The sequence below is a fragment of the Cynocephalus volans genome, chromosome 8 (genome assembly GCF_027409185.1).
Source record: "Cynocephalus volans isolate mCynVol1 chromosome 8, mCynVol1.pri, whole genome shotgun sequence".
In the NCBI taxonomy this organism is placed as follows: Eukaryota; Metazoa; Chordata; class Mammalia; order Dermoptera; family Cynocephalidae; genus Cynocephalus; species Cynocephalus volans.
The window spans coordinates 130,758,950-130,782,766 of NC_084467.1; the positions used below are offsets into that span (position 1 = coordinate 130,758,950).

At 36.0% G+C, this 23,817-nt stretch overlaps 1 protein-coding gene across 9 annotated transcripts in view; it reads left to right on the forward strand.

The window, feature by feature from the left end:
* The window catches only part of RABGAP1L (RAB GTPase activating protein 1 like), a 646,375-nt gene that overhangs the window by 77,825 nt on the left and 544,733 nt on the right, over positions 1-23,817 (forward strand). For 6 of the 9 annotated variants that reach the window (XM_063104460.1, XM_063104464.1, XM_063104461.1 and 3 more), the window contains one exon: positions 21,392-21,458. The exons of 2 other annotated variants lie outside the window; for them this stretch is intronic. In XM_063104460.1, coding sequence (XP_062960530.1) covers positions 21,392-21,458 — 67 coding nt within the window. Of the gene's footprint in view, positions 1-21,389; positions 21,459-23,817 lie in introns of those variants that run through there. One more of the 9 variants, XM_063104469.1, reaches the window with a different exon arrangement.

Genomic DNA, 23,817 nt, shown 5'->3' on the forward strand with positions numbered 1-23,817 from the left:
TTTTTTTCTTTTTTTTCTTGATCTGTAAGGGGATTGCAACCCTCGGCATGGTGTTCTCTGCATCACGCTCAGCCAGTGAGTGCACTGGCCATCCCTATGTAGGATCCAAACCTGCGGCCTCGGCGCCACCAGCGCTGCACTCTTCCCAAGTGAGCCATGGGGCCGGCCCAAGATTTGTATTATCTTTTATTTTATTTTATTTTATTTTATTTTATTTTTTTTGTGACCAGGGAGGGGATCGTAACCCTTGGCCTGGTGTCGTCCGCACCGTGCTCAGCCAGTGAGCGTACCGGCCATCCCTCTATATAGGATCCGAACCCGCGGCCTCGGCACTCCCAGCGCCGCTGCACTCCCAGCACCGCACTCTCCCGAGTGAGCCACAGGGTCGGCCCTGTATTATCTTTTAATAACATTTTTCCATGAATTTTTTGAAGTTCTCTCATATGTATGTATGTGTGTGTGCGCGTGTGTATCAATTCACAGGAAAGCTATTCAGAAATAAAACAAACTCTTGTAGGACAAGCAATACTGTAAACAAAGTCAATAACAAATGATAGTTCTAGAAAAAATATTTGTAATGCAGATGACAGATGAAGGGCTAATGTGTGTAATATATATAAATTTCTTAATAGGCAAATCACAGGAAAGCTAGTCAGATGGCTAACAAATATATGGAAAGACATCCCCATTCACAGGTAGATAGAGAAATGCAGATTGAAGTAACTGTAAGACATCAGATTGCAAAAATACATAGTGATGGTGGGGATATGGAGAAAAGGGTATTCTTATATTGTTAATAGAAATGTAAAGTGTGTGTATACCCTTTTTGAAAACCATCTGTCAACATCTATAAAGATTAAAAAATACCTGTAATTGGGCACATCTGTCTCATTCTGAGGAATCTATGAAAATAGATTCCTCAGAATCTACTGGAAATAAAATAATAGAATCTACTGGAAATAAAAGTACCACTACCTAAGAACATATTTTTAAGGATGTTTGTTAATAACTGGCATTGTTTGTAGTGGCAAAAAAGTGGAAATGCAAATGCTTATTCACTTGACTTCAAGGAGTGGGAGAAATTGATGATCAAGAGAAAGAAAAGCTCCTTTATCAAGACTGCAGTATGCTGTGATCATTCCCTCCCTCTCTCCTCTATATTCTCTAGACTGGGATAAGGGTGGGTGGCAATTGAGGTGCTGGCTGTTGGCTAACTCTGTCCCTCTTAAATCTAGGAGAAGGTGTCTGTCTCGCAGTTAATTTCAGCTTTCTTTAGAAGGCAGGGTATTTAGTTCCACTTTTTCCCATCTTTGGATCTTGCTGCCAGTATTCAGGTAGCAGAAAAAGTTCTAGTCAGCATCTTGGTACAGAGATGCATGTGTATGTTTTTATTTGTTTGTGAAATTTGGCCATATATAAAAACCACATTTCACCAGTTTTAAGACATATGTTTTCATATTTAAAATCTCTGAAATGGTGGTGTTTTGTATAGTTGATGTCAACTTATAGTTATGGTTGTCACCTTTTTTTTTCTTCGTGGTATAAAAATAATAGTCTTAAAAATGATGGTGTTTAAAACTGATGAAAAATAGCTGAAGATAAAGGTACTTTTCATGTTGAATATTGTAGTCCTAAAAGAATATGATTAGATTTTACATATAGCAACCTTTTAATTAAAAAATTTTTTTTCTGTTAACAATTAGAAATAATAATGTTATAAACTTTTTATTTAGAAGTAATTTCAAACTTACAGAAGAGTTAAAAAAATTAGTACAGAGAATACCTGTATACTCTTTGCTCAAATTCACTTAGTGGTAACATTTTACCCCATTTGCTTTGCTCTTGCTTGCTCTCTCCTCTCTCCCTCTCTCATGCTTTCTCTCCCTCTCCATTCATACGTAGTTGTTTTTCTGAACAATTTGAGTGTTACATACATCATGGCCCTTTACACCTAAATACTTCAGTGTATATTTCCTAAAAATAGGGATATCTCTTAGATAACCATGGTATACTTATCAACCTCAATGAATTTAGCATTCATATAATGCTTTTTATCTAGCTTACCGTTTGTCTTCTGATTTTGTTAGTTAACCCGATAACATTCTTTGCTGCCTCCAGTTCTCACTCTAGGATCAGATTTTTGTTGTCATATGTCTTTAGCTTTCTTTAATCTGGAACATTTCCACAGCCTTTCTTTGTCTCTTAACACATGGACATTTTTGAAGTATACATCTTTTTTCTCTCTTTTTAATATAACATTGCTCATTTTGGGTTTGTTTAATATTTCCTTATGATTAGATTCAGGTCATACATTGCTGCATAGGTGATGTGTATCTTTCACAAGGTATGGCATGGCATCTGGAGATGCTTGATAACCATCTGTCCTTTGCTGGTAATGTTAATTTTATTACTTGGTCAAGATGTCTGATTTCTTCACTGTGTAATTACTTTTTTTTCTCCCTTTCAAGTAAGAAGCAGTCTGTGAGGAGACACTTAAGACAACAAAAATATCCTGCTCCTCATCAGATTTTCATTCTTGATTTTGCATTCACTCATGATTCTTGTCTGATCCAGTCTTTACTCTGATGACTGCAAAATGATAATTTCCCAACTTCTACACTCTCTCTACATTTACCAATCAGTCTTTGGCATTCTGATGTAAGCCAGAGCTTTCCATTCTCTTCCATTTATTTATCTACTTCTGTTGGTATAGACTCCTGACATTCCACCCCTCCCCACTCCAGTGCTCTATAATTCACTATAGTACTTAATTATTTTGGTGTTTAAATTGCCCCAAGATTGGACAGTGGGAATCCCTTCAAATCCTGTGTTCTTATGATGTGCCCCCATAATTATTTTGAGCACTTCCTTTATGGCATAATAAGAGCAGCTTTCAATTTAACAAGTCTGTAGTAACACAGGCAAAGAAATATTAGGTGTTGAGTAATTTAACTTTGAATAAATATTATTTTAAAATCTTGGAGTTTTATGATTAAATGGTACGTTATACGATGAGTATAAAGCAATCTTTCCTTTTTCCAATGAGAAAGCTCCAACTTTGATTAACTTGAATATAGAAACTGTGATGAATACCAGGAAAATAGCTGAATGCCTAACTGCAATATTTTCTTTGATAACTTAAACATTTGCACATGTTTTTAAAATATATTACACAAAATGACAACTTAGAAATGTTACTTTTTGTCCAGTCTTATATTCAAGAAATTTTATTCAGACTCTCCCCAGTAATCTTTAATATCTGTGTCTTCATCACTTTAGGTATTTTTTGGATAATTTTATGGCATTTTTCTAGGCCACATTATCTCAATTTCTGCCTAAGTTTGAGAGAAACTGCCTTTTGAATCATTGTATGTTACTATCAGATATTTTGCCCAAGACACAAGTACTCCTCTGTGTACATTAGGACAATTGTTTTTAAAATTAATTCCATACATAACCACTTACTATACTGCTTTTTTAAATTTATTTTTTAATTGACAAATACAAATTGTGTATATTTGTTGTGTACAACATGTTGTTTTGAGATATGTATACATTGTAGAATAGGTAAATTATATTGCTTTCAATGTAGCTGTCTTTTTGATGATAATATCTCAAACGGCAACTGTGGGTTCATATATCCAGCAATAAATACTAAATTCATGTTAAATTTCTTTGCTTCCTTTTTCACTCATTTTGTCAGATGATTATGGACATGCACATTAAGATTGACTGAGATTGCTTCAGCCTAGTGAGTCATCCCCAAATAATACTTTGTTCAGCACAAGAGACAGAATTACCTGTGATATGCGAGATTTCGTAAATATTTGGGTTTATTTATTTTTGAAAAAGAAACCTTTGCCTTTTATTGGGTTAAAGATGGTATTTAATGTGTTTAAATCACAAACTGTAAATGGTGGAATTTAAGGTAATCCAGTAGGTGGCAGTCTTGTCGAGAGAATTCTTAACACCTTTCTTTTTAACACTGCTTCTGACAAAGTTAATTTGTAGTACAAATACATTGGTGTGAAAGAAAATCCTTCAGATTACATAATTTTGGCTTACCTTCTGAAAGAAAATAAAATTTATCATTTTAAAAAGACTTTTCATTATGTAAAGTTTCCAACATACATAAAAGTAGAAAGAATAATATATTAAACCCCAGTATACCTGTCGCCTACTCAGAATGCTAATTATCAATATTCTGTTTTTTAAAAAATATTAATTTTACTTACAAGAGAAGACATTTCTCTGTGCCTCTAAAGGTTTGAAGGTTCCTCATATATATATATTTGAAAAATTATACTACAGTTGTCTGTCTCGATCCCTTTGAAGGCAAGTGCTGGGTTGTTTATCCCAGAATCTCCAGCATCTAAGCCTAGTGCTTGGAAAACAGAGCTTTACAATTAGCTACTTAATCCTTACTTAGCACTTTCCTGTTCTGGGCACTATTCTAGATACAATAAGTTGTAGGAACTATTTTTTCACTTTACAGTTGAGGGAACTGAGGCACAGAGGTTAAATAAGTTGCTCAAGGTCATACAATTAATTTTGACCCAAATCTGTCTCGTACCAGAATACGTTTTTTTCTCTTTACTACCTCTTTTTAAAAACTTGGATAAATGATAAAAGTCATATAAAATGTTATAAAATTAGAGAACTGGCTAAATTCACTGTAATATGGGATGAGTAATTGAACATTGCACTTAAAATCCTGTGTTCTTTAGAGGATGTGTGATAACTGCTCTCATGTCTCGACACCTTCTAATATTCTTTTCCTTAATTAGCCTTGTGGGATGTTACATATTAATGTTACTAAAGAACTGGACATAAGAGAGAAAACAATAATAGTAATCACCAATGTTTATTGATCACTTACTGTTTGATGGCAATTGGATAATTTAATTGTCTTAACACGTGTTACTAAAGAACTGGACATAAGAGAGAAAACAATAAAAGTAATCACCAACATTTATTGATCACGTACTGTTTGATAGCAATTGGATAATTTAATTGTCTTAACATGTGAAGAAGGTACTGTTATTACCACATTTTTATATTATCCAATTTATATTACCCTGTTTTTGAAGATGATGCAGCAGAGATTTTGGTCACTTGGCCAGAAACTGGTAGAGCCAGGATTTAATCAAAGGATATCTGGTTCCTGGGTGTGTATACTCTTAAAGACCGAACCCAATTAAAACTTAGTTATGCACTAGGTTTAAAATTATTCAAACCAGTTGGAATTGGTATATTAGACTGTTTCTGTTACTTACAACAGAATACCTTAAACTGGGTAATTTACAAAGAAGCAGAATTTATTTCTTACAGTTTCAGAGGCTGAGAAGTCCAAAGTGTAGGGAACACATCTGGGGATAGCCTGGTGGTGGGTTGTGACTCTTCCCAGCAATGCAGGTGTCACATGTTGAATATGGCAGGAGCAAGAGAAACTCCTCACTGGTTCTCCTTATAAAGCCATCATAACCACGCCTAAGATCACCATTAAACCATCAGTGGATTAATCCATTTACTAGGGCATGGTCCTCACAATCTAATCACCTCTTAAAGGCCCCACCTTTCAATTTCCATAATAGGATTTCCCACCCTCTTAACTGTCACAGTAGGGATTAAGTTTCCAGCCTCAGCTTTGGGGGGACAAACATACCCAAACTGTATCAATTGGTATTCTTTGGTGTCTGTTTAGCAGAATTTGAAAGTGAGAACATAGATTTTTGCAGCAGTCAAGTGGTTGCTCAGGGATTTCAAACCTACCATATCCTGGGAGAAAAGTTGACTGATTTGTAGAAGAGAAAATCAACATTAAATACTAAGAGGAGAAAGCAAGATGAGTGTAATCTGAAATGTGTGAGGAAAGGGAGGTCTGAGCCTAAGTATTGAGGGAGTCTGCCTGAAATGTTACAGTGCATGCAGATCTGATCAGGTCAAGCTCTTCTGGTGTTCCCAAAGCAGAAGTGAAGATCACTTCAGTCCGGAGCCAGCTAACATTTCCATGGGTTTTAGTATCACCACATGTAGAAATATTGCAAAAGATTTTCTTGTACACTAATACATTGATATGGATTTTTAAAGTCTTATCTAGTGTTTAAAATTCACTATTACTAGCATTGTTACCTAGCTCCCACCTGGATGCTTCTTTGAGTAGATTGTTAGTTATGCTAACTAAAAAGTGAGAAAGGGAAAGGAGAAATTTTTTAATTTTTGCCATAGTAGTTTTCTGACTTGTTGATTTTTGCCAAATATTACTTCTTACTTTGTAATAAAATGATTCAGGACAAATAATACCGTATACATTTAGGAAATGGACTTCTTTACAGTTCCCTAACAAGGAGAGGAGTTCTAGTGATGGTAATTTCAGGCCTTGTGGAAGGGTAATTGGGAAGAGATTTTTGGTGTCAGCGTTTTGTCTGTTACATCACTCAGTTCTCACTGGTCTGCCTTCATGCTTGCTATGCTCACCAGAATGAAGTAAGCCAAGCCGAATACAGTGATTAGATTTGTTAATAGTACAAAGTTTCTACTGAGTAATATGGGCCAATACTGCTAAAAGGGAAGGATTTCCATGAGTCACTTTTATCTCACCCTAATTTAGGGAGATATAGTCATTACATATACATTAGGAAAAAATATAACAAATCATTACTGAAAGACTGATCGTATCAGACAATATGGAGCAATAGATTTAAGACCCATTTAGTTTGATCATTTGTAGAGATAGCCAGTTTCAATAGCAAATTCTGCTTCAGTTCTTAATTTGTACTTGCTGGCTTGCAACAAGAACCATATGATGAGAAATTGAAGTGATAAGTACCATACCTCATAGCATGAATGATTGACAGGTAGCTTTCCTTGTGTTATTTTCTTGAGGAAAAGATCCTTGGCCTAGGAGAACTGAAAAATCACCTGGGGCTCTTTTCTCACAGAACAGTTTTGCAGTATGTTTTGACATCACTGAATTTGATGGATGGTAGAATTTGAATTTTTTTTTTTTGGCTGATCTAATTTCATGTGAGACCATTTTGAAGGTCTTTTGATGAATTTACTTAGTACTGATTTTTTGCCATCATCCTAGCAAGTTGTTACAGTTTTATTTATTTATTATTTTGGTGTATGTATGTATGTATGTATGTATTTATTTATTTTATTTTATTTTATTTTATTTTAAATTTTATTTTGTCGATATACATTGTGGCTGATTATTGCTCCCCATCACCAAAACCTCCCTCCCTTCTCCCCCCCCCAACAATGTCCTTTCTGTTTGCTTGTCGTATCAACTTCAAGTAGTTGTGGTTGTTATATCTTCCCCCCCCCCCCCCCCGGTTTGTGTGTGTGTGTGTGTGTGTGAATTTATATATTAATTTTTAGCTCCCACCAATAAGTGAGAACATGTGGTATTTCTCTTTCTGTGCCTGACTTGTTTCACTTAATATAATTCTCTTACAGTTTTATTTAGAAAGAAGCTCAAGTCATTGACTTGAACTTGCCTAAATATTAGTCTGTTTTCTAATGTAAATTGGTGTATCTGTGAACTCTTTTAGCAAAATCAAGGTTTTAGAAGTTCTAATAATTTCAAGGACATCATTTCTCTCTTCCCTGAAAATAGGAAAAAATCTGGTGGTGTGACCCATACTCTGCATAGTATTTCTGAATGTTGCTCCATGAGTTTATTTGTCCTCTTTGTGTTTTCTCTCAAAGTAGTAGAAAGGTAACCTTCTTTTTCCTCATTAGGAAAATTTTTGTATACAAAAATACGTTGGGCCAGCCCCGTGGCTCACTCGGGAGAGTGCAGCCCTGGGAGCGCAGTGGCGTTCCTGCCGCGGATTCGAATCCTGTATAGGGATGGCCGGTGTGCTCACTGGCTGAGCGTGGTGCCGACGACACCGAGCCAAGGGTTGCTATCCCCTTACCGGTCACAAAAAAAAAAAAAAAAAAAAAAAAATACGTTCATTGTTCTCTGATAGTGATTTAATTGACAAGTGGCAAAGAGCTATTGGCATTATCAGATGCTTTGGGGAGTAGATAATTGGAAGCTTCTGTCTCTCTCTCAGCCTTTGGACTGGGACATATAATTAGGACAGAATTTTCAGCAACTTTCATTGCTGGCTTCTGCTGGCACCCAGTGGAGGGAGGTGGCACCATCGTGTGAGTATTAAATATGTATTTAAGACTATATATACTACCTTTTCATCATCATATTTTAAGAAATACCTTTTAAAATATGAGCAATGAAAATTTACATTATTTTGGGCCGAACCTGTGGCTCACTCGGGAGAGTGTGGTGCTGGGAGCACAGCAGCGCTCCTGCCGCGGGTTCGGATCCTATATAGGGATGGCCGGTTGGCTCACTGGCTGAGCGCGGTCACAAAAAAAAAAGGACAAAAAAAAAGAAAAGAAAATATACATTATTTTCTGTAATGTGTTTTTATAAGTTGATTGATTCTAGATGTCTTAGAGCTGATTTTTAAAAAACTTTTACTTTGAAACAATTATAGATTCACAGGAAAGTATAATAATATACAGAGAGGCTCCATGTACACTTCCCCAGCTTCCTCCAATGGTAACATCTTACATAACTATAGTACAATATCACAACTAGGAAACAGACATTGGGACATTCTGCAGACCTTTGTTGCATCTCTTTTTGAATCTGTTTGTAGATCATACTTCTATAATATAATAATTTCTTAATTCATTGGCTTAAGAAATTTTGATTTGTAACTTGGATGCTAAGTAATTAGAAGAGATGAGATATTTTAACTATATCTTGTGCCAGTTATTAGTTTATTGCCCCTTGGCTCCAAATCCACCTGCGTACCTGATCTGCATTAATGGAGCTTTAAACATTTCTTCTTTGCAGCAAGCACAATATTAAATTGTGCCAGTAGAGGGTGATGGAGGGACACTACACAAAGAAGGGATTTCTGTTTATGGTTCTGATGTGAGGATTCGTTTCTTAATCTTGCTGCAAGGTCCAGGGATATCCAGTTATGCCCTACCCCAGCTGTGCATGCAGTCCCTCCTTGAGCTCATAGCTTTGGTTTTGGCTCATTGAGGCCCTTCTTCTGCCTTTCTGATATAGACACTGTGCTCCCCAGGCCTTGCACCACCCTGCCAGTGAACTGCTCTTGAAGCTCTGATTTCCTTTGCTCACCAGCCTGCCAGCTTTGGCTGCCTGCACCCCAAAGGATTGTTTCCTGCTTGCTGGTGGTCCAAATTTGCCTGGGCAGTAAAGCAAACTTCTTTGCCATCACTGGGCTGCAATCATACCTTCTCTAGTGAGGTCTGAGTATCAGCTTTAGGGAAAGTTCCTCCCTTTCAGGTTTTCTCTTCCGTGGGGGACTGTCCCTCAGCCTTAGGGTTAGAATTCTCTTATAGTTACTCTCCTGTTATAGTTAATAATGTTTGTAGTAAACTTTCCCTGTTCAGAATATTGTGTTTTCTCTCCTGATTGGATCCTGACTGACAATATCTAATTGAATTAGTATCTGATGATGTTAACCAGTTCCACAGATAAAATTTCTGATACTTTTCTGGGAAAAAGCAAAACAAACAAAAAACAATTGGTTATTTTTAGTTAGTCTTTTAACTATTGTAATAATAACTCATAATAATGGCAAGGATGATGACTACTGTTTAATGATTTCTACCATATATTTATTTCCATTCCAAGTGTTTAATTAATTCTAAAGTAAGAAATCCCTCCAAGTAGATTATATTTTATTTACTTTTTGGGGGGACGCAAGGGGTGGGTGGATGTTAAAGACTGCTATTTTTCCTTGCTAAGAAAATATACCTAATAAGAGGCAACATGAGGATTTGAATCCAGGGCATCTTGCTGTTCTTCCTAAAGCCTTCTAATTTAACTCTTCTATATGACCTTTTTTTTTTTTTTTTGGGGGGGGGGGAAGTATTAAGTACCTATAGATAGGTTAGAATTATTTTATTTCACTAATAAATATTGGTTAGTTACTAATATTTTGTCCTTATTTATAATGGTAGCATAGTTTTTTTTTTCTTTCTTTTGAAGATCTTTGGATCTTTCTTTTGAAGATCTTCTTCCCATTTGAAGGGAAGAGGTAAGAAGACATAAAAATGTTGTTTTTATTTAGTGAGACTATGCAATTAATTAACAAAAGTTAAATAAATCTTCTAGGTAAAAATTTGTATTTGTGCTTTAAATGTTAATTTGATTTTTAAAATTTTCAACATTTTAATAAGTTTACTGATCCTTTTTATTCTTACTTTATTTTTCTAAATGTTATTCACATGTTTTCTTTAAGGTTTGTATATTTAGGTGAATTATTTCATTATTACACTGTACTATAGGAAATTGTTATTTTGATAACCCATTGAAGCCTTATATAGCTTGATTGAACTGTTTTAAATGGAATTGAGCTTCTAGGAGTCTACATTATTTTTTATGCAGGTGATATTTTTTTTTTTTTTTTTTTCTTTTTTCGTGACCGGCGCTCAGCCAGTGAGTGTACCGGCCATTCCTATATAGGATCCAAACCTGCGGCTGCTGGGAGCGTCGCCGCGCTCCCAGCGCAGCACCCTCCCGAGTGCGCCACAGGCTCGGCCCGAGGTGATATTATTTTATACTAAAACTTTATTTACTTAAAATACAAATACCAAAATTGGGCTGTGTAGAAAAGAGTTAACATGAAACTGCTATTCCTAAAGCCCTGTTTGGCTGGCATCTGGAAACTTGGATTTTGAGAGGTTTCTGCCATTCCCACAACTGACAGGAGTGACTCACTGTGCCTGAACTGTTTGCACAAGTAATGTGGTTTATGCTTTCCTCTGGGAGTGTGGAATTTTGATAGGTGCGAGGTAGAGGGTGCCTGTGTGACCAGTCCCCAATAAAACCCCTAGGCACTGAGTCTCTGTGAGCTTCCATGGTAGACATTTCATACATGTTGTCACAACTCATTGCTGGAGTAATTAAGTACATCCTCTGTGACTCCACTGGGGGAAGACTCTTGGAAGCTTGTGCTTGGTTTCCTCTGGATTTCATGCCTTGCATTTTCCCTTTGCTGATTTTGCTTTGTATCAATTCACTGTAATAAGTCATAAGTGTAAGTACAGCTATATGCTGAGTCTTGTGAGTCCTCCTATCAAATTATAGAACCTGGGGTGGACTTGTGGAATCCTCAGCACAAGGGCACTTTGTTATTACTAGTTTTTCATCCAGGAATCTATTTGCCTAATTAAAGGCCTATTTATGAGAAATAAGATGGCTCTTTTACGTCTTCTTTTCAGAGGAGTGGTAGCATTTGTGAGACAAGGTTATGAATTAATGCATAATGAATATATATCTGCGTTTACAATTTTGCATACGCATCACCTGAGAGTGTCTTTGGACACCCAAAAGAAATCAATTTTTATTTTCCTGATATACTTCAAGTACAGTAAAATCTTGTCTACACTCATATAACCTTCTCTCCTTCTTCCTCCATACCCCTCAATAATAGTAAGAGGGTGCCCAGAGCTCCATATTCCTCTAGTAATACTGCTCCTTCCTTGGTTTGTACACCTTAGTTTGCCAAAACTGGAGTAGAGCAGGGTACTCTAGAGCTCTGCATGTTCCTGCCAAGATCCTTCTTCCTACCTCCAACATTCAGACTCAGTGAAATGATCTGTTTTGTCTGCTTCCCTTTGGCCTTGTAAGATGTCTGAGACTCCTTGGTTTTCCATCAATACTCAGAACTTTATCCCCACATGACTCTATGTCCCTTCATCTGATTCCCATCTTCCATCCCTGCCTAACTTTCTAAACCATTCCATTCTATACTCTGTAACTTATAGTTCATCATCAGCATAATTCCTTTTATCTTCAATCTTATTTCTGAATGGTACCTTGACTTTATAAAACCCTTCACTTGAATCCACTGTGTCCCTTACAGTCCTTTCAGATGATGGTGGTTTTCTCTCTCCCAGCCTGCAGGTGTATAAATATCTTTCTTGCTTGACCTTGCTTCTTCCAGACTGTTATGTCTCTTTCCTCTTTAAAAACTCCCATCCTTGAAGTTAATGCTGTGAGATTTTACCATCTGCTAACTTCTCTTGCTGCAGTTATCTATAAATCCTTGGGATTCTCATCATTCTTTGAAGATTTTAGCTCCTGACTCACTGTCATTCTCTTTAATATTATGCTTGTCTTAATTTTTGGCAGTTTCCATATTCATGTAGATGATTGTTTCTAATAAATTCCTTCCTACCTCAACTACCTACTCCACAGTCATACCCTAGAAGTTGTCATTACCATTAACTGCACTCTTCATAATCTCAAGTTCCAGTATCCCATTCTTTGGTCACCACTTTTATCTCTCTACTTCACTCTTAATCCTTAATTCTATTAATTTTTTTTATCTCACTGAGAGTAATGATCTATCGTCCTACAATCTTTTTACTGTCTCTCACCCACTCACCCATGTCTTTTACTTATTTTCAGCTTAGATTTACTTTGCAACTTAGATCTTATTCTTTATTATTATGAATTATTCCTTTGTGTTTACTCCCACAACTCTTTTGCCTTCTCTACAGTCTTCCTGTTCTCATGGCATATTTCCAACTCTAGTCAATTCCAACTTTCTGCTCCTTTGCACCAACACCTGTTGTAGCTGAATGCAGCTGGGAAAACAAAACAAAAAACATGTAACCATTCTGATTGGCTTAACTTCAGACTCATGATCATAACCTCAGGTGGACCTTAGTGTTGCCATTAATCCTCTATCATTTTATTAGGCATGCTGTTCCATCTCTCTCCTAGACTATTTTAACCTTCTTTTTAAACCTCCATAATGTTTTCCATCATGTTTATTGTCAGCTAGTGCTCTTTTCTTATTTAAGACAATAGAAGCAAGAAGAATAGAATTTACATATACCTATCACCTCATCTATCAGTATGTCTCATCTGTACCCATATATTCTGTCTTCTCTCTTATTTCTCTGGATGAAATGTCCATGTTTTTAAAGGTCAATTTTCTACTTGTATGCTAGATTTTATTCCATTTTGCTCTCTCAAAGACATTGTTGAGCAGTCTTTCTTCTACCATACTTGCTCCTTAGGTTAGCTCATCTAGTCTCATGACTATAAGTATATCTACAAATGAATGAATTCCAAATTTTTATTTCTGACCTGAAGTCTCCAAACTTATATATACAACAATTTGATATTTTCTTTTGGCATCTCAAAATTAATATGTTCAGAAATCAATTTCTCGATTTCTAACCTTGTGCCAAACTTGTTCCTCCTGTAATCTCTCAAAGTCTTAATTTTTTGTTTTTATTTTGGTGGCTGGCCGGTATGGGGATCTGAACCCTTGACCTTGGTGTTATACCATACTCTAAACAATTGAACTAGCCAACCACCCCACGCAGTCTTAATTTGTAACTTGATCCTTCCAGTTACTTGGGCTGAACAACTTGGAGTCATCTTTGACTCTTTTCTCCCTCACTGTACATGTAATTCTTTATTAAATCATATCAGTTATACTTTCAAACTATATAAAGCAAGATAAAAATCTAGAGGAAAGGGATGAAAAAAATGTATGAATAGACATGGAGAAAATGTAGATTAGATAAAAGAAAAAATAATTAGAAGATAAATAAAAAGTGAAATGACAACTGAAAGAAAGAGAAGCAGGAATTCTAGATAGAATCACTAAGTTCTTATTTTATCTAAAAGTTTAATGAAGTTGCCTATGCTGTAAATTTTGTCATAAAATTGAATTTATCATTTTTTGCTGAGTTTCATTCAACCCTACCTTTGTGAAGTAGAAAATGGGCTCTTGGTAAACAGCTGTAGCTATAGAGGGAAAATATTATTTTTTAAAATGCTTTTTGATGTTTTTGAATTGTGTTTACAAATATATTTTTAGTTTGGCTTTTGTTTATTTTTTAAGTTTATTTATTAATAGTTTTTTTTTTTTTTTTTTTTTTTTACATTCTATGATGTTGTGGAGTAGCTGGGGGGGAGGGAGAGAGAGGAAAGGGGAAGGAAATAGGGTGGGAGGAGGGGAAGAGTTGAGACCTGTGGCAGACCCCTCATTCCTGCATGGGAGACCAGGGGACTTCCAGCGGTGGCCTGGTCATTGCTGAGCTGGGTGCAGATGTCAGAAGGGTGTGGCTGAAGCCCTCACCCCCCCGCAACCAACCCAGTTCGGGAGTCTGGGGTGATTCCTGTGGCATCTTGGTGGTTGTTGCTGGGTTGGTTGTGCGTGTTGGGGGGGTATGTGGCTGAGGCCCTTGGCCCCACACCGCCCCAGCTTGGGAGAGCCCAGGGCCCTTCCTGCGATGGCATGGTGGTTGTTGCTGGGCTGGTCGTAGGTGTCAAGGAGGTGTGGCCAAGGCCCTTGGACCTCCACTGCCCTGGCTTGGAAGAGCCCAGGGAGCTTCCTGTGGCAGCTTGGTGGTGGTTGTTGGCTGATTGTGGGTGTTGGTGGGGCATTGTGGAGGCCCCCAGCCCTCCCCGCTCACTGGCTTAGCAGCCCAGGGGACTTCCAGTCCTTCTAGGTTCTATAGGTGTTCTTTGCTGATGTGAGACCTTTACTAGTTAATATCAAACTTTCTCTCTGGTCTGTTGGTATTTTGTTTTTTCTTTCTGTTTTGTGTTGGATTATTTGCTGTTCCTATCTCTTAAACTCTGCACTGGAACAAATTTGTTGTCTTTTACTTACTTCTAAAATGGGGAACTTCCTATGGGGACTAGTACTTGAGCTCTGTGGTTGAGCTAAAGTATTGCTTTGCTTCTGATTCCCTGGGGAAGGCTTTCTGTGCAGCTCAGGTTTTAATGGTTGACTTTATAGGTACTTCCGGCTCTAGTGAGATCCGGTACACCAGGGTTGTGTAGAAACTCTGGTTTGGGCCTGAGTCTTTTCAGCCTTGCTGTGCCCCAGTGTTCTCTCGGTGGGCCCATCTCCCCCACCACCTGTTCTCCAAACACTTCCTATGGGACAGGACATGTGCTGGTCCCTTGCAGTCACTCACCAGCTACTGAATGGCTCATTTTTTTTAGTTGTTATGGCTCCTTGCTCCTGTGTGGGTCCATGGGAACCTTATTAGTGGTATTGCTGGTCTGGGGGCCACTAAGGCCCTCTTCTCCTCTGTAGCCTCCAAGCAACTTCATCCAAAGGGCACAGCTATGGCTTTTGCCAGCTCCTGCTCTATGGGCTCACCAGCTCCAGGCTTGAGGCAGCTGAGGCTCAAAATGGTGGAGTGGTTCTTTCTTTCTCTCATCGTGGCTTCTCCTGTCTTCATGCATTCCGTAGGTCTCTCCTCCTCTTCCCCTGAGCTCTAGTGGCTCCAGCTTCGCTCTCATTGCTTTTTAATTGTAAAATGCTTGATTTGTGGGAAAGAGTGACACTGGGGATGGTCTATTCCATCTTGACTGGAAGTTTGGCTTTTATTTTTCATATGCCTAGTATATGCAAAAGCCCAAATAATGTATCACTTTCCAAATATCCTGTATTATTGTTATTGAATGAAAAAGCAAAGTGATTGATTTACTAAATGTTTTTAACAGTGATTAAACCATGTTAGATTTTGAAATTTATCAGTTTGGTTGTTATAATCATTTTTAATATTATATTTTTGATCTGACTATAGCTAACTTCTCATTTTATATTTGAAGAGAGTTAGGGAAAATACTCACATTTGAGTTATGGTCCTGCATTTCAAATTTTGACCCATTGTTAATCTAGGAGGTAATGGGAACATTATTGCCCAAGGATGGTATGGAGGTAGTTGTATGTTTTTGAGGTTTATTGGTCGGTAATTGGAAGAAAAATTACCCTTAAAATATTATCTCTTATTGCCTTCTTGTAGGTTAAACTGAACTGGTAGCAGATCTAAGGAATCCTAAGCATCTATTTTAAATTATCTTTTTCCTTCTAATTTGTTCTAGTGTTCTATGAAATCTTTGGGGAACAAATAAAATTTCCTAGGTGATGAATGAAAAGAAAGGAGTAAGCAGTTTTTAAACTTCTCTTCCTGATAAGTATAAATCCTAATGGATACTTCTTCCCATTACTGATGGCAATGAAGCTAGGAGAGTGAAATTTTTAAGATCAACAACTCTGGAGTCTCCTCATCTGGGGTTTAATCCTGGCTCTACAGTGACCTTGGTTCAGTTATTTAACTTCTCTGTGCTTCAGTTTCCAATTTGTAAATTGTGAAGAATACTTACCTATTAAGATTGTTGGGAGGATAACTTAGTTAATAACTGTAAAGTATTTTGATAGTCCCTGACACAGAATAAGTGTGTAATAAATGCTTGCTATTATTACTATTGGTGGTACTATTACTGCCACTAGAATCATGGTTTTTACTGAGACTGTTGGTGCTTTGTGAGTGATAACTGGGAATAAGCAGCCTGAAGAATCAGAGTAGACTGCCACTGTGGGAAGACAACATTTTGGCTAGATTTATTTGGCATTTCTGTTACCATGGTTTAGTTAAATAATACCAGCCTCACAAATGCATAGTTCAAATTGCTGTTACTATGGTATATTAACTAAGAGTAATTGCATAAAGCACAAACTTTGCTGTTAGTTCTGTAGTTCACAAATCACTACATAAATACATGATCACTGACCAATCATGTCACTTTCTTCAAAATCTGTTGGTGATTGGTTCCAGCGCATCTGATATTTAGTTCACTCACAGAGAAGAAAGCAGGTTGTTGTGTTGCCTTCTTGTCTCCCAGTGATCATCCCTTGTGACATTTAAAAAAAATAGATAATTGAAAGAGGATATTGGCAGACAAAGATAAAAGTGCAATAAAGAAATGAAAAAGAAGTAATGCTGAAAGTGAAATTACATGTGATCTTAGAAGATTGGATGATCTCAGATTTGAAAATAGTGACAGCAAAATGAGAATAGGATGAGACCTAGGCCTGTGTGAAGTTATGATTATGAACCATGTTGAAAAGTGTGATGAATTTAAAAAAACCCGAAAAACACAATATAGTCACTCCAGTATTTTTTAGTTTAATTTCATTAGGACTAGAAAGCTGCTTATGGTTGAATTGGAGCATTTACTTCTACTTTGGATTAAAGAGTGTAATAAAAAAAAGTTCTAATCAGTTTTGCCAGCATTCATGCCAAACTGTTGAGGTTAGTTTCCACGTTGAAAGGAAGTGATAATTACAAGATCATGCGTTTTTTTGCTTAATTTTGAAAGAAATATGACATAAGGTGTGCAGTTTAAAACATTCAAGCATCACATCAGGAAGCAACAATGGATAGTATGGCAAAACTTTTTATTCTCCATAGAAATAACATTGCCAGATTTGAATAGGACATATACGGAGTTAAAGAAGAAATAGCTGACTCTGGGAGTGTTGACAGTGCCACTATTCAGTGCTCTCTATATATGCAGCCAGAGGAGCTTAGTGAAGATGAACTTACCAAAAACAAATAAGGAAGATGGTTGTGATGAAAAGGATGGACATCTCAGAGGAAGTGACTGTGGCAAAAACTTTACATTGAAGGAACTCTTGGAGATATTTTACAACATTGAAAATGCAAAGGATAAAATATTGGAAGCTGATCCAGACTTAGAAAGGAGTATGACAGTTTGCCAAGGCATAGAAAAGATGCTTGCTTTGGGTTGTAAATTATACAAGAAGGCAGCAAGCACTGTTCAAACTATTCTTGATAGGATTTTTCAAATAAATAAAATACTTTAATTTTTAATGTTTCTAAGTGCTTTAAATGACAAAGTACTAAATAAATAATAGTTTTACTATATAGTTTTACATTTATAACTGACAGAGAATTTTTAAAGTTTTGACAAAAATTTTTAAAGGTCACAGAACAATTATAATTTTTGCTATTGATTATTTGATCACTTTGCATAGTTTTGGCTTGTATGGTTATATTTATGGTTTTACAGTACTGTGTACATCGAGGAATGCCAGTGTATCTTGCTCTACTTGATCCCTTCAACAAGGAGAAAACAATTCCAAAGACTCTTATCACAGGAGACTTTCCCAACTATCTTCTTGTTTTAGCCTCTTTAGGGTGAGACTGACTGGGATGCCAATTTTTATGAAATTATTTAGTTTTAGAGTTTTGCATCTTGTTCTGAAAAACTGTGATTGACTTACAGATTTTCTTCTTTGAAATTCTTTTTACCCTTTCTGTCATGCTGTCACTTTTTAACAAAAGTTTAGTCTACTAAGAGATAGCATTCTGTAACTGATGATTGGTCAGATGCCGCCTCTTTTCTTCCTTCCCTTCCCACCCTCCCTTTATTCATTCCTTCCAGTTTTTATCCGTAGTCTCCATGCAGTTATATAGAATTCCTAATGCTTTGATGGATTAAAGGCAAAAATTTAAAAAATTTTCCTATTGCAGGACATTTACATAACATCTATTTTTCTCACTTTTTCCTACAATTAAGCCTAAAGTAATATTAGAGATGCTGAATTTTTAGTGATGGATTTTTGTGATGAATTTTTGTGATCAATGCTAACTTGGTGTTAAAAACTACTTAAACCTCTATTTTTAGTAAAAACTCATACAGTAGTATGGAAGGCAGAACATTCTCTTCTTGATAGTGGTAATTTTAATAATAATTTATAGCTGGCAACTGCTTTATAGTTAACAGTGCACTTTGATCATGGCTTTTTTCATTTCAACTTTACATTAACCTGATAAATATATAGGCAGGTAATATTTGTATTCCAGAGATGTGGAAAGTGAGACTCTGAAGTTTGTGACTTGACCAGGTTCACACAGGGAATTTATAGTCTTTTTTACTGATAGCCTAGGGAGGTGGCAGGCTACAGTGTAAAAGACCATACAGTTTTGTAGTGATAGACATGGGCTTGAATCCCAGTCCTATAACTTAATAGCTGTGTGGATTTGGGTAACTCACTTCTACTTTCTGAAGATCAGTTTTATCATTTGTTATATGAGGGTTGTTTTGGAGTGTAACTGTGATAATGTAATAGCATCTGGCTTGAAGTTAAGACATTCAGTAAATAGTAGCTACTATAATTAATATGATAAGGGTTAATATGATAAATTCATTATCTCATTCTCAGAAGGTTTGACTTCCAATTTTGGGTCAGGTCAACTACTTAAAATATTATAAATAATGTTAGGTATGTCTATTCTCTGCTTTGTTAGCATTCTGTTCTTAAAGGTATTATAGAGCTTACCACATCAGTTTGTAATTGCTTGTTTACTTATTTTCCTCCTCTACTACAAATAGCTGGGACAGCAATTTGCTTTCTACCTTATTTATTGAGTTAATGAGAGAAGGTTGGATGCTTTGAACTCCCCAGTGAAACTTAATATTTGTATTAGGTGTTGGTGTTACTAATAATATGTGTCTAATCCTGACTCATTATTCCTAATAGATCTTGCTGATCTCTATAGGAAGCCTGATGTGCTTTAATGAAGTATAATTTTGGAAATGACTAATACAACTTCATCAAAAAATTATGTAATTTTAGTGCTGAAGAACGCTTAAAGTTTACGTATTATACCACTCCCATTTTCTAGAAGAGGAAGCAGAGACCCAGTGGAGTTAGGTGCTTTCTCTGTGGTCACACTGCTGGTTGATGGCAGAGTTTTTTATTTATGAGCCTAGAAAAAAGCAGTACATCAAAGGTCATTAAAATAAGGTGATAAATATTGTTATTCAAGGAAAACCCAAACCTCTAAGGCTCCTTTTGCAGTAGAGTTTAATATAGGAATATTATGCTAAGAAAATGTAAAATTTTATCTATTTTACCATTTATCTGGAAGTGCTTAAGAAATAGTATAAAACTTTAAATTTTCAAAAAGAGCAAAAAGAAAGGTATATAGAGAGGATGTATTTCAAACTCTTAGCATTCGTTCCTAAGGGGGTTGAGAGAGAAGAAATTATTTTTCTTTATATACTTTGTTATTTGTTAACTTATTACAATGTGTGTGTAATAGTTTTATAACGTAAGCCCTATAATATAGAAAATTGATCTTTAAAAACCCATGGGAGATGCAAGCTGAAACAAAATATGTAGGGAAATGGGTGACATATCTGTTCTCATTGACCTGACCTTTTAGTTGGGGAGACCAAATTTTATATCTGAAAAATAATTGAATCTTTTATTATTGCTTAACAAGAATTTAAGACAGTAGTAGAAGAGATAGTACATTGAATTGCGTGATTAATTACCACTGAATTTGCACACACAATGTTTATTACAAGAGTTCATAGGAGAGAGATCATAGCAGTGTATATTAATCATATTAAAATTATGAATATTAGAGTATAATTATTTCTGTTGTAATGGATTATATTTTGTTCATTATTACAATAATGTGTTGGAAAGTTATCCTCAGAATTTGTCAGTTTTACCTTTGCTATGTACTTGATTATTTTTGGATGCCAAAAGGGAGCCTTGAGCAAGGCATTCTCAAGCATTCACAGGAAGTGTCTGTTTATTAAACTTGTATTTTGATAGGACCAATCACTTTTATTCTTCATGTAAGAAAAAGCTATGCTACTAGGAAACCTTTGGAAAACAACAAGGACCAGATTAAGTGTTGACTAGTCAGCAGCCATTATTCTGAAATTTAAAAAATCTTGTTTTTAATTTAGTTATATTCTTTACTCCTTCTATAAAATGCTCCATAGCATATCTTTAAATTTGAGGGAATCTACAATAAAAACACTCTAGTAAGTGTGGGTATATGTTGTTGGCAGAAGGACACTGTGGATAGTTTACATTGCCTCTTGAGTTATAACACCTAATTAATAGAAATATGAATTTGAGTAAAATTTTTAACTTTTCTGGACTTCATTTTGCTTACCTGTAAAGCAGAGTTAATAACAAATATAAAAATGTTAGATTTAGCTAGCATATTAGTATTAACATGCTACTCAGTAAGAGTGACTGTTGAGGGCCAGGGTAATAGTTTTCTTTCCATCAATCTGGTTTGATGCAGAGATACAGCACAGTGTCTTGTTCTTATTTTCAAAAACCTCCTTTTTTTGATTTAAATGTGTTACTTGATCTTGACTTACATGTTTGGAATAATTCTAAGGCAAATAAAATTTCTTATCTCGCTGGACACTAATTTGTATATTTTCTTCCAGTCAACAATTTGTGACCATTTTTATGGCATCTTTTGATCATTGGTGACATTTTACATACAAAATAAAGATCTGGGGATTTAGATAACTTATTCCTATGTGATGTTATGATGTATCTCAATGAATTCTTACTGCTGGTATTCCTAGAAAAAAAAACTAAAGCTCTTTGTAAGTACAGAGCTTGATTGTGTAGTTATTATAAAAACATTTTTTGCTCACTGGGCTTCTGTATATTCTTGATACCTTATTTCTCCTTTTTTCCCCCCCCAATATTTTCAGATGTTTTGGAATGTTATTAAGCCCAGGTCGAAACGTGAAGAACAGTGACATGCATTTACTGGATATGGTAATGATAATCTTAAGCACTTTAACCAAGTATAGATGATAGTTTACATTTTTAAGTATTTTTATTTTAAAATTTTGTCATATTGTCAAAATTGTTTCTTTCAGCTGTATGACAGAAATAATTAAATTCGGAAACCCAAACTTAAAAATACTTGTGTTGGAGGGATTTGGGAAATTTTCCACCAAAACAATCATATGCAAGTTGAAAGCAAATAAAGTAAATAAAAGGATGGTGTTTTGACAATGTCAGTCTATTCATCTTTTGGCTTCTTAGGAAGATGTCTTTTCTTTGAGCCCAAAATAACAAGTACATGATTATATCAAGCATCTCCAGAGTGAATATGGTACCTTTCATTTATTTAAATGCACTGTTATTAATTTAAGTACTGTGATGAATGCTTTTATTTTCTTTGAAGCATTTCCCTTGCTGAATGTCTCCTTGATTACCTGTCCTTATTGTGTGTGTGTGTGTGTGTGTGTGTGTGTGTGTGTGTGTGTGTGTGTGTGTGTGTGTGTGTGTGTGTGTGTGTGTGTGTGTGTGTACACACATAGTGGGAATGGTATTTATTTAAGGAATGCCCTTAAAGGTTATTGGGTGGGTGGGTGGGTGGGTGGGTGGGTGGGTGTGTGTGTACACATAGTGGGAATGGTATTTATTTAAGGAATGCCCTTAAAGGTTATTGGGTGTGTGTGTGTGTGTGTGTGTGTGTGTGTTAAGGAATGCCCTTAAAGGTTATTGGGTGTGTGTGTGTGTGTGTACACATAGTGGGAATGGTATTTATTGGGTGTGTGTGTGTGTGTGTGTGTGTGTGTTAAGGAATGCCCTTAAAGGTTATTGGGGGTGTGTGTGTGTGTACACATAGTCGGAATGGTATTTGTTGGGTGTGTGTGTGTGTGTGTGTGTACACATAGTGGGAATGGTATTTATTTAAGGAATGCCCTTAAAGGTTATTGTGTGTGTGTGTGTGTGTGTGTGTGTTAAGGAATGCCCTTAAAGGTTATTGGGGTGTGTGTGTGTGTGTGTGTGTGTGTGTGTGTGTGTGTGTGTGTGTGTGTGTGTGTGTGTGTGTGTGTGTGTTAAGGAATGCCCTTAAAGGTTATTGGGTGTGTGTGTGTGTGTACACATAGTGGGAATGGTATTTATTTAAGGAATGCCCTTAAAGGTTAATATATATTATATATTCAAGAGTTGGTATTTGATGTAAAAGTACAAAGCCATTTTAACTTCTTAGAAATACCTTCTAATATTGCAGTTAATGAAATTGTTTACCTTGTGATTTAGAAATGTTATAGGAAATAGACATCTTAGAATAAGTATAAAGTTCCTTACTTATGGAACTGAGATTGTTATATTTAGTGATAACAAGCACTACATGTTTTCTTCCTTTAGCTGTGTTTCTTAAATGTCAGTTAAATACCACTAATTATGTCAACCTTTTCTTTGAATTATTTCAGGGTAATATCAACACTGATTTTCTAGCAGTACTAGAAGGGTTCATTGAGGCTTCTGGGCACCTGTTTGTGTGCCAAATGTTGTGTAAAGTGCTGGGGTTATAGATATGAGTAAAATATATCTCCCACCATCTGTGGGTTCATAGTGTTGCGATGGAAACAGACCTTTTAAGTATGTAACCACAGCAGTGGGTTAAGTGCTCTCCCTGGTGGTACAATAAGCCACAGAAAAATAGAGGAAGCACTGCCTGGATAGGTCAGGTAAGGACAGCCAATTATATTGAATGTGAAAACATAAATTAGCTATTGATTCCTCTCTCTTCCATCCCTCTCTACCACATATCAGTAATACATGTGCTTTTACCTAAGGCAAGCCGTAGTATTTTGGAGCACTGAAAATTCCATGAGGAGGTAGTTTGGGAGCATTGAGACATTAAAAAGTTTGTAAGATCCTAGGTCCTAATTAATCATGCATGATCTTTCAGAGATTGAAAGATTAAGATGAATCTTAATCTTTGTCCATAAAACCTAAGGTTTAGTTACTGAATTATAGAACTGGTGAGAACTTCTGAAACCCTATTGCCATGTCTGTCTAACTTGTAGAGCAGTCCTCCACCTTTGAGTCCACATCAAAATCAAAGGATTTATCAGCATTCATCCTCCTGGAAAAAATAGAGGGCTTACTCGCACAATAAATAGTTAGGCAAATGGGAGGGTTTGTATTTGCTATTTTCAACAGTTGTGATTTGTTATTACCCAGTGATGTTAGTCTTCATGGTATCTTAATATGTGGTCATTGACCTTCAGCTAGACTACATTTAATAAAAAGGAACTCATTACCTTATTTTAAAGCCTGAGAGAGAGAGTTCTGATTATTACATAGTTATTTCTTTATAATCACCTGAAAT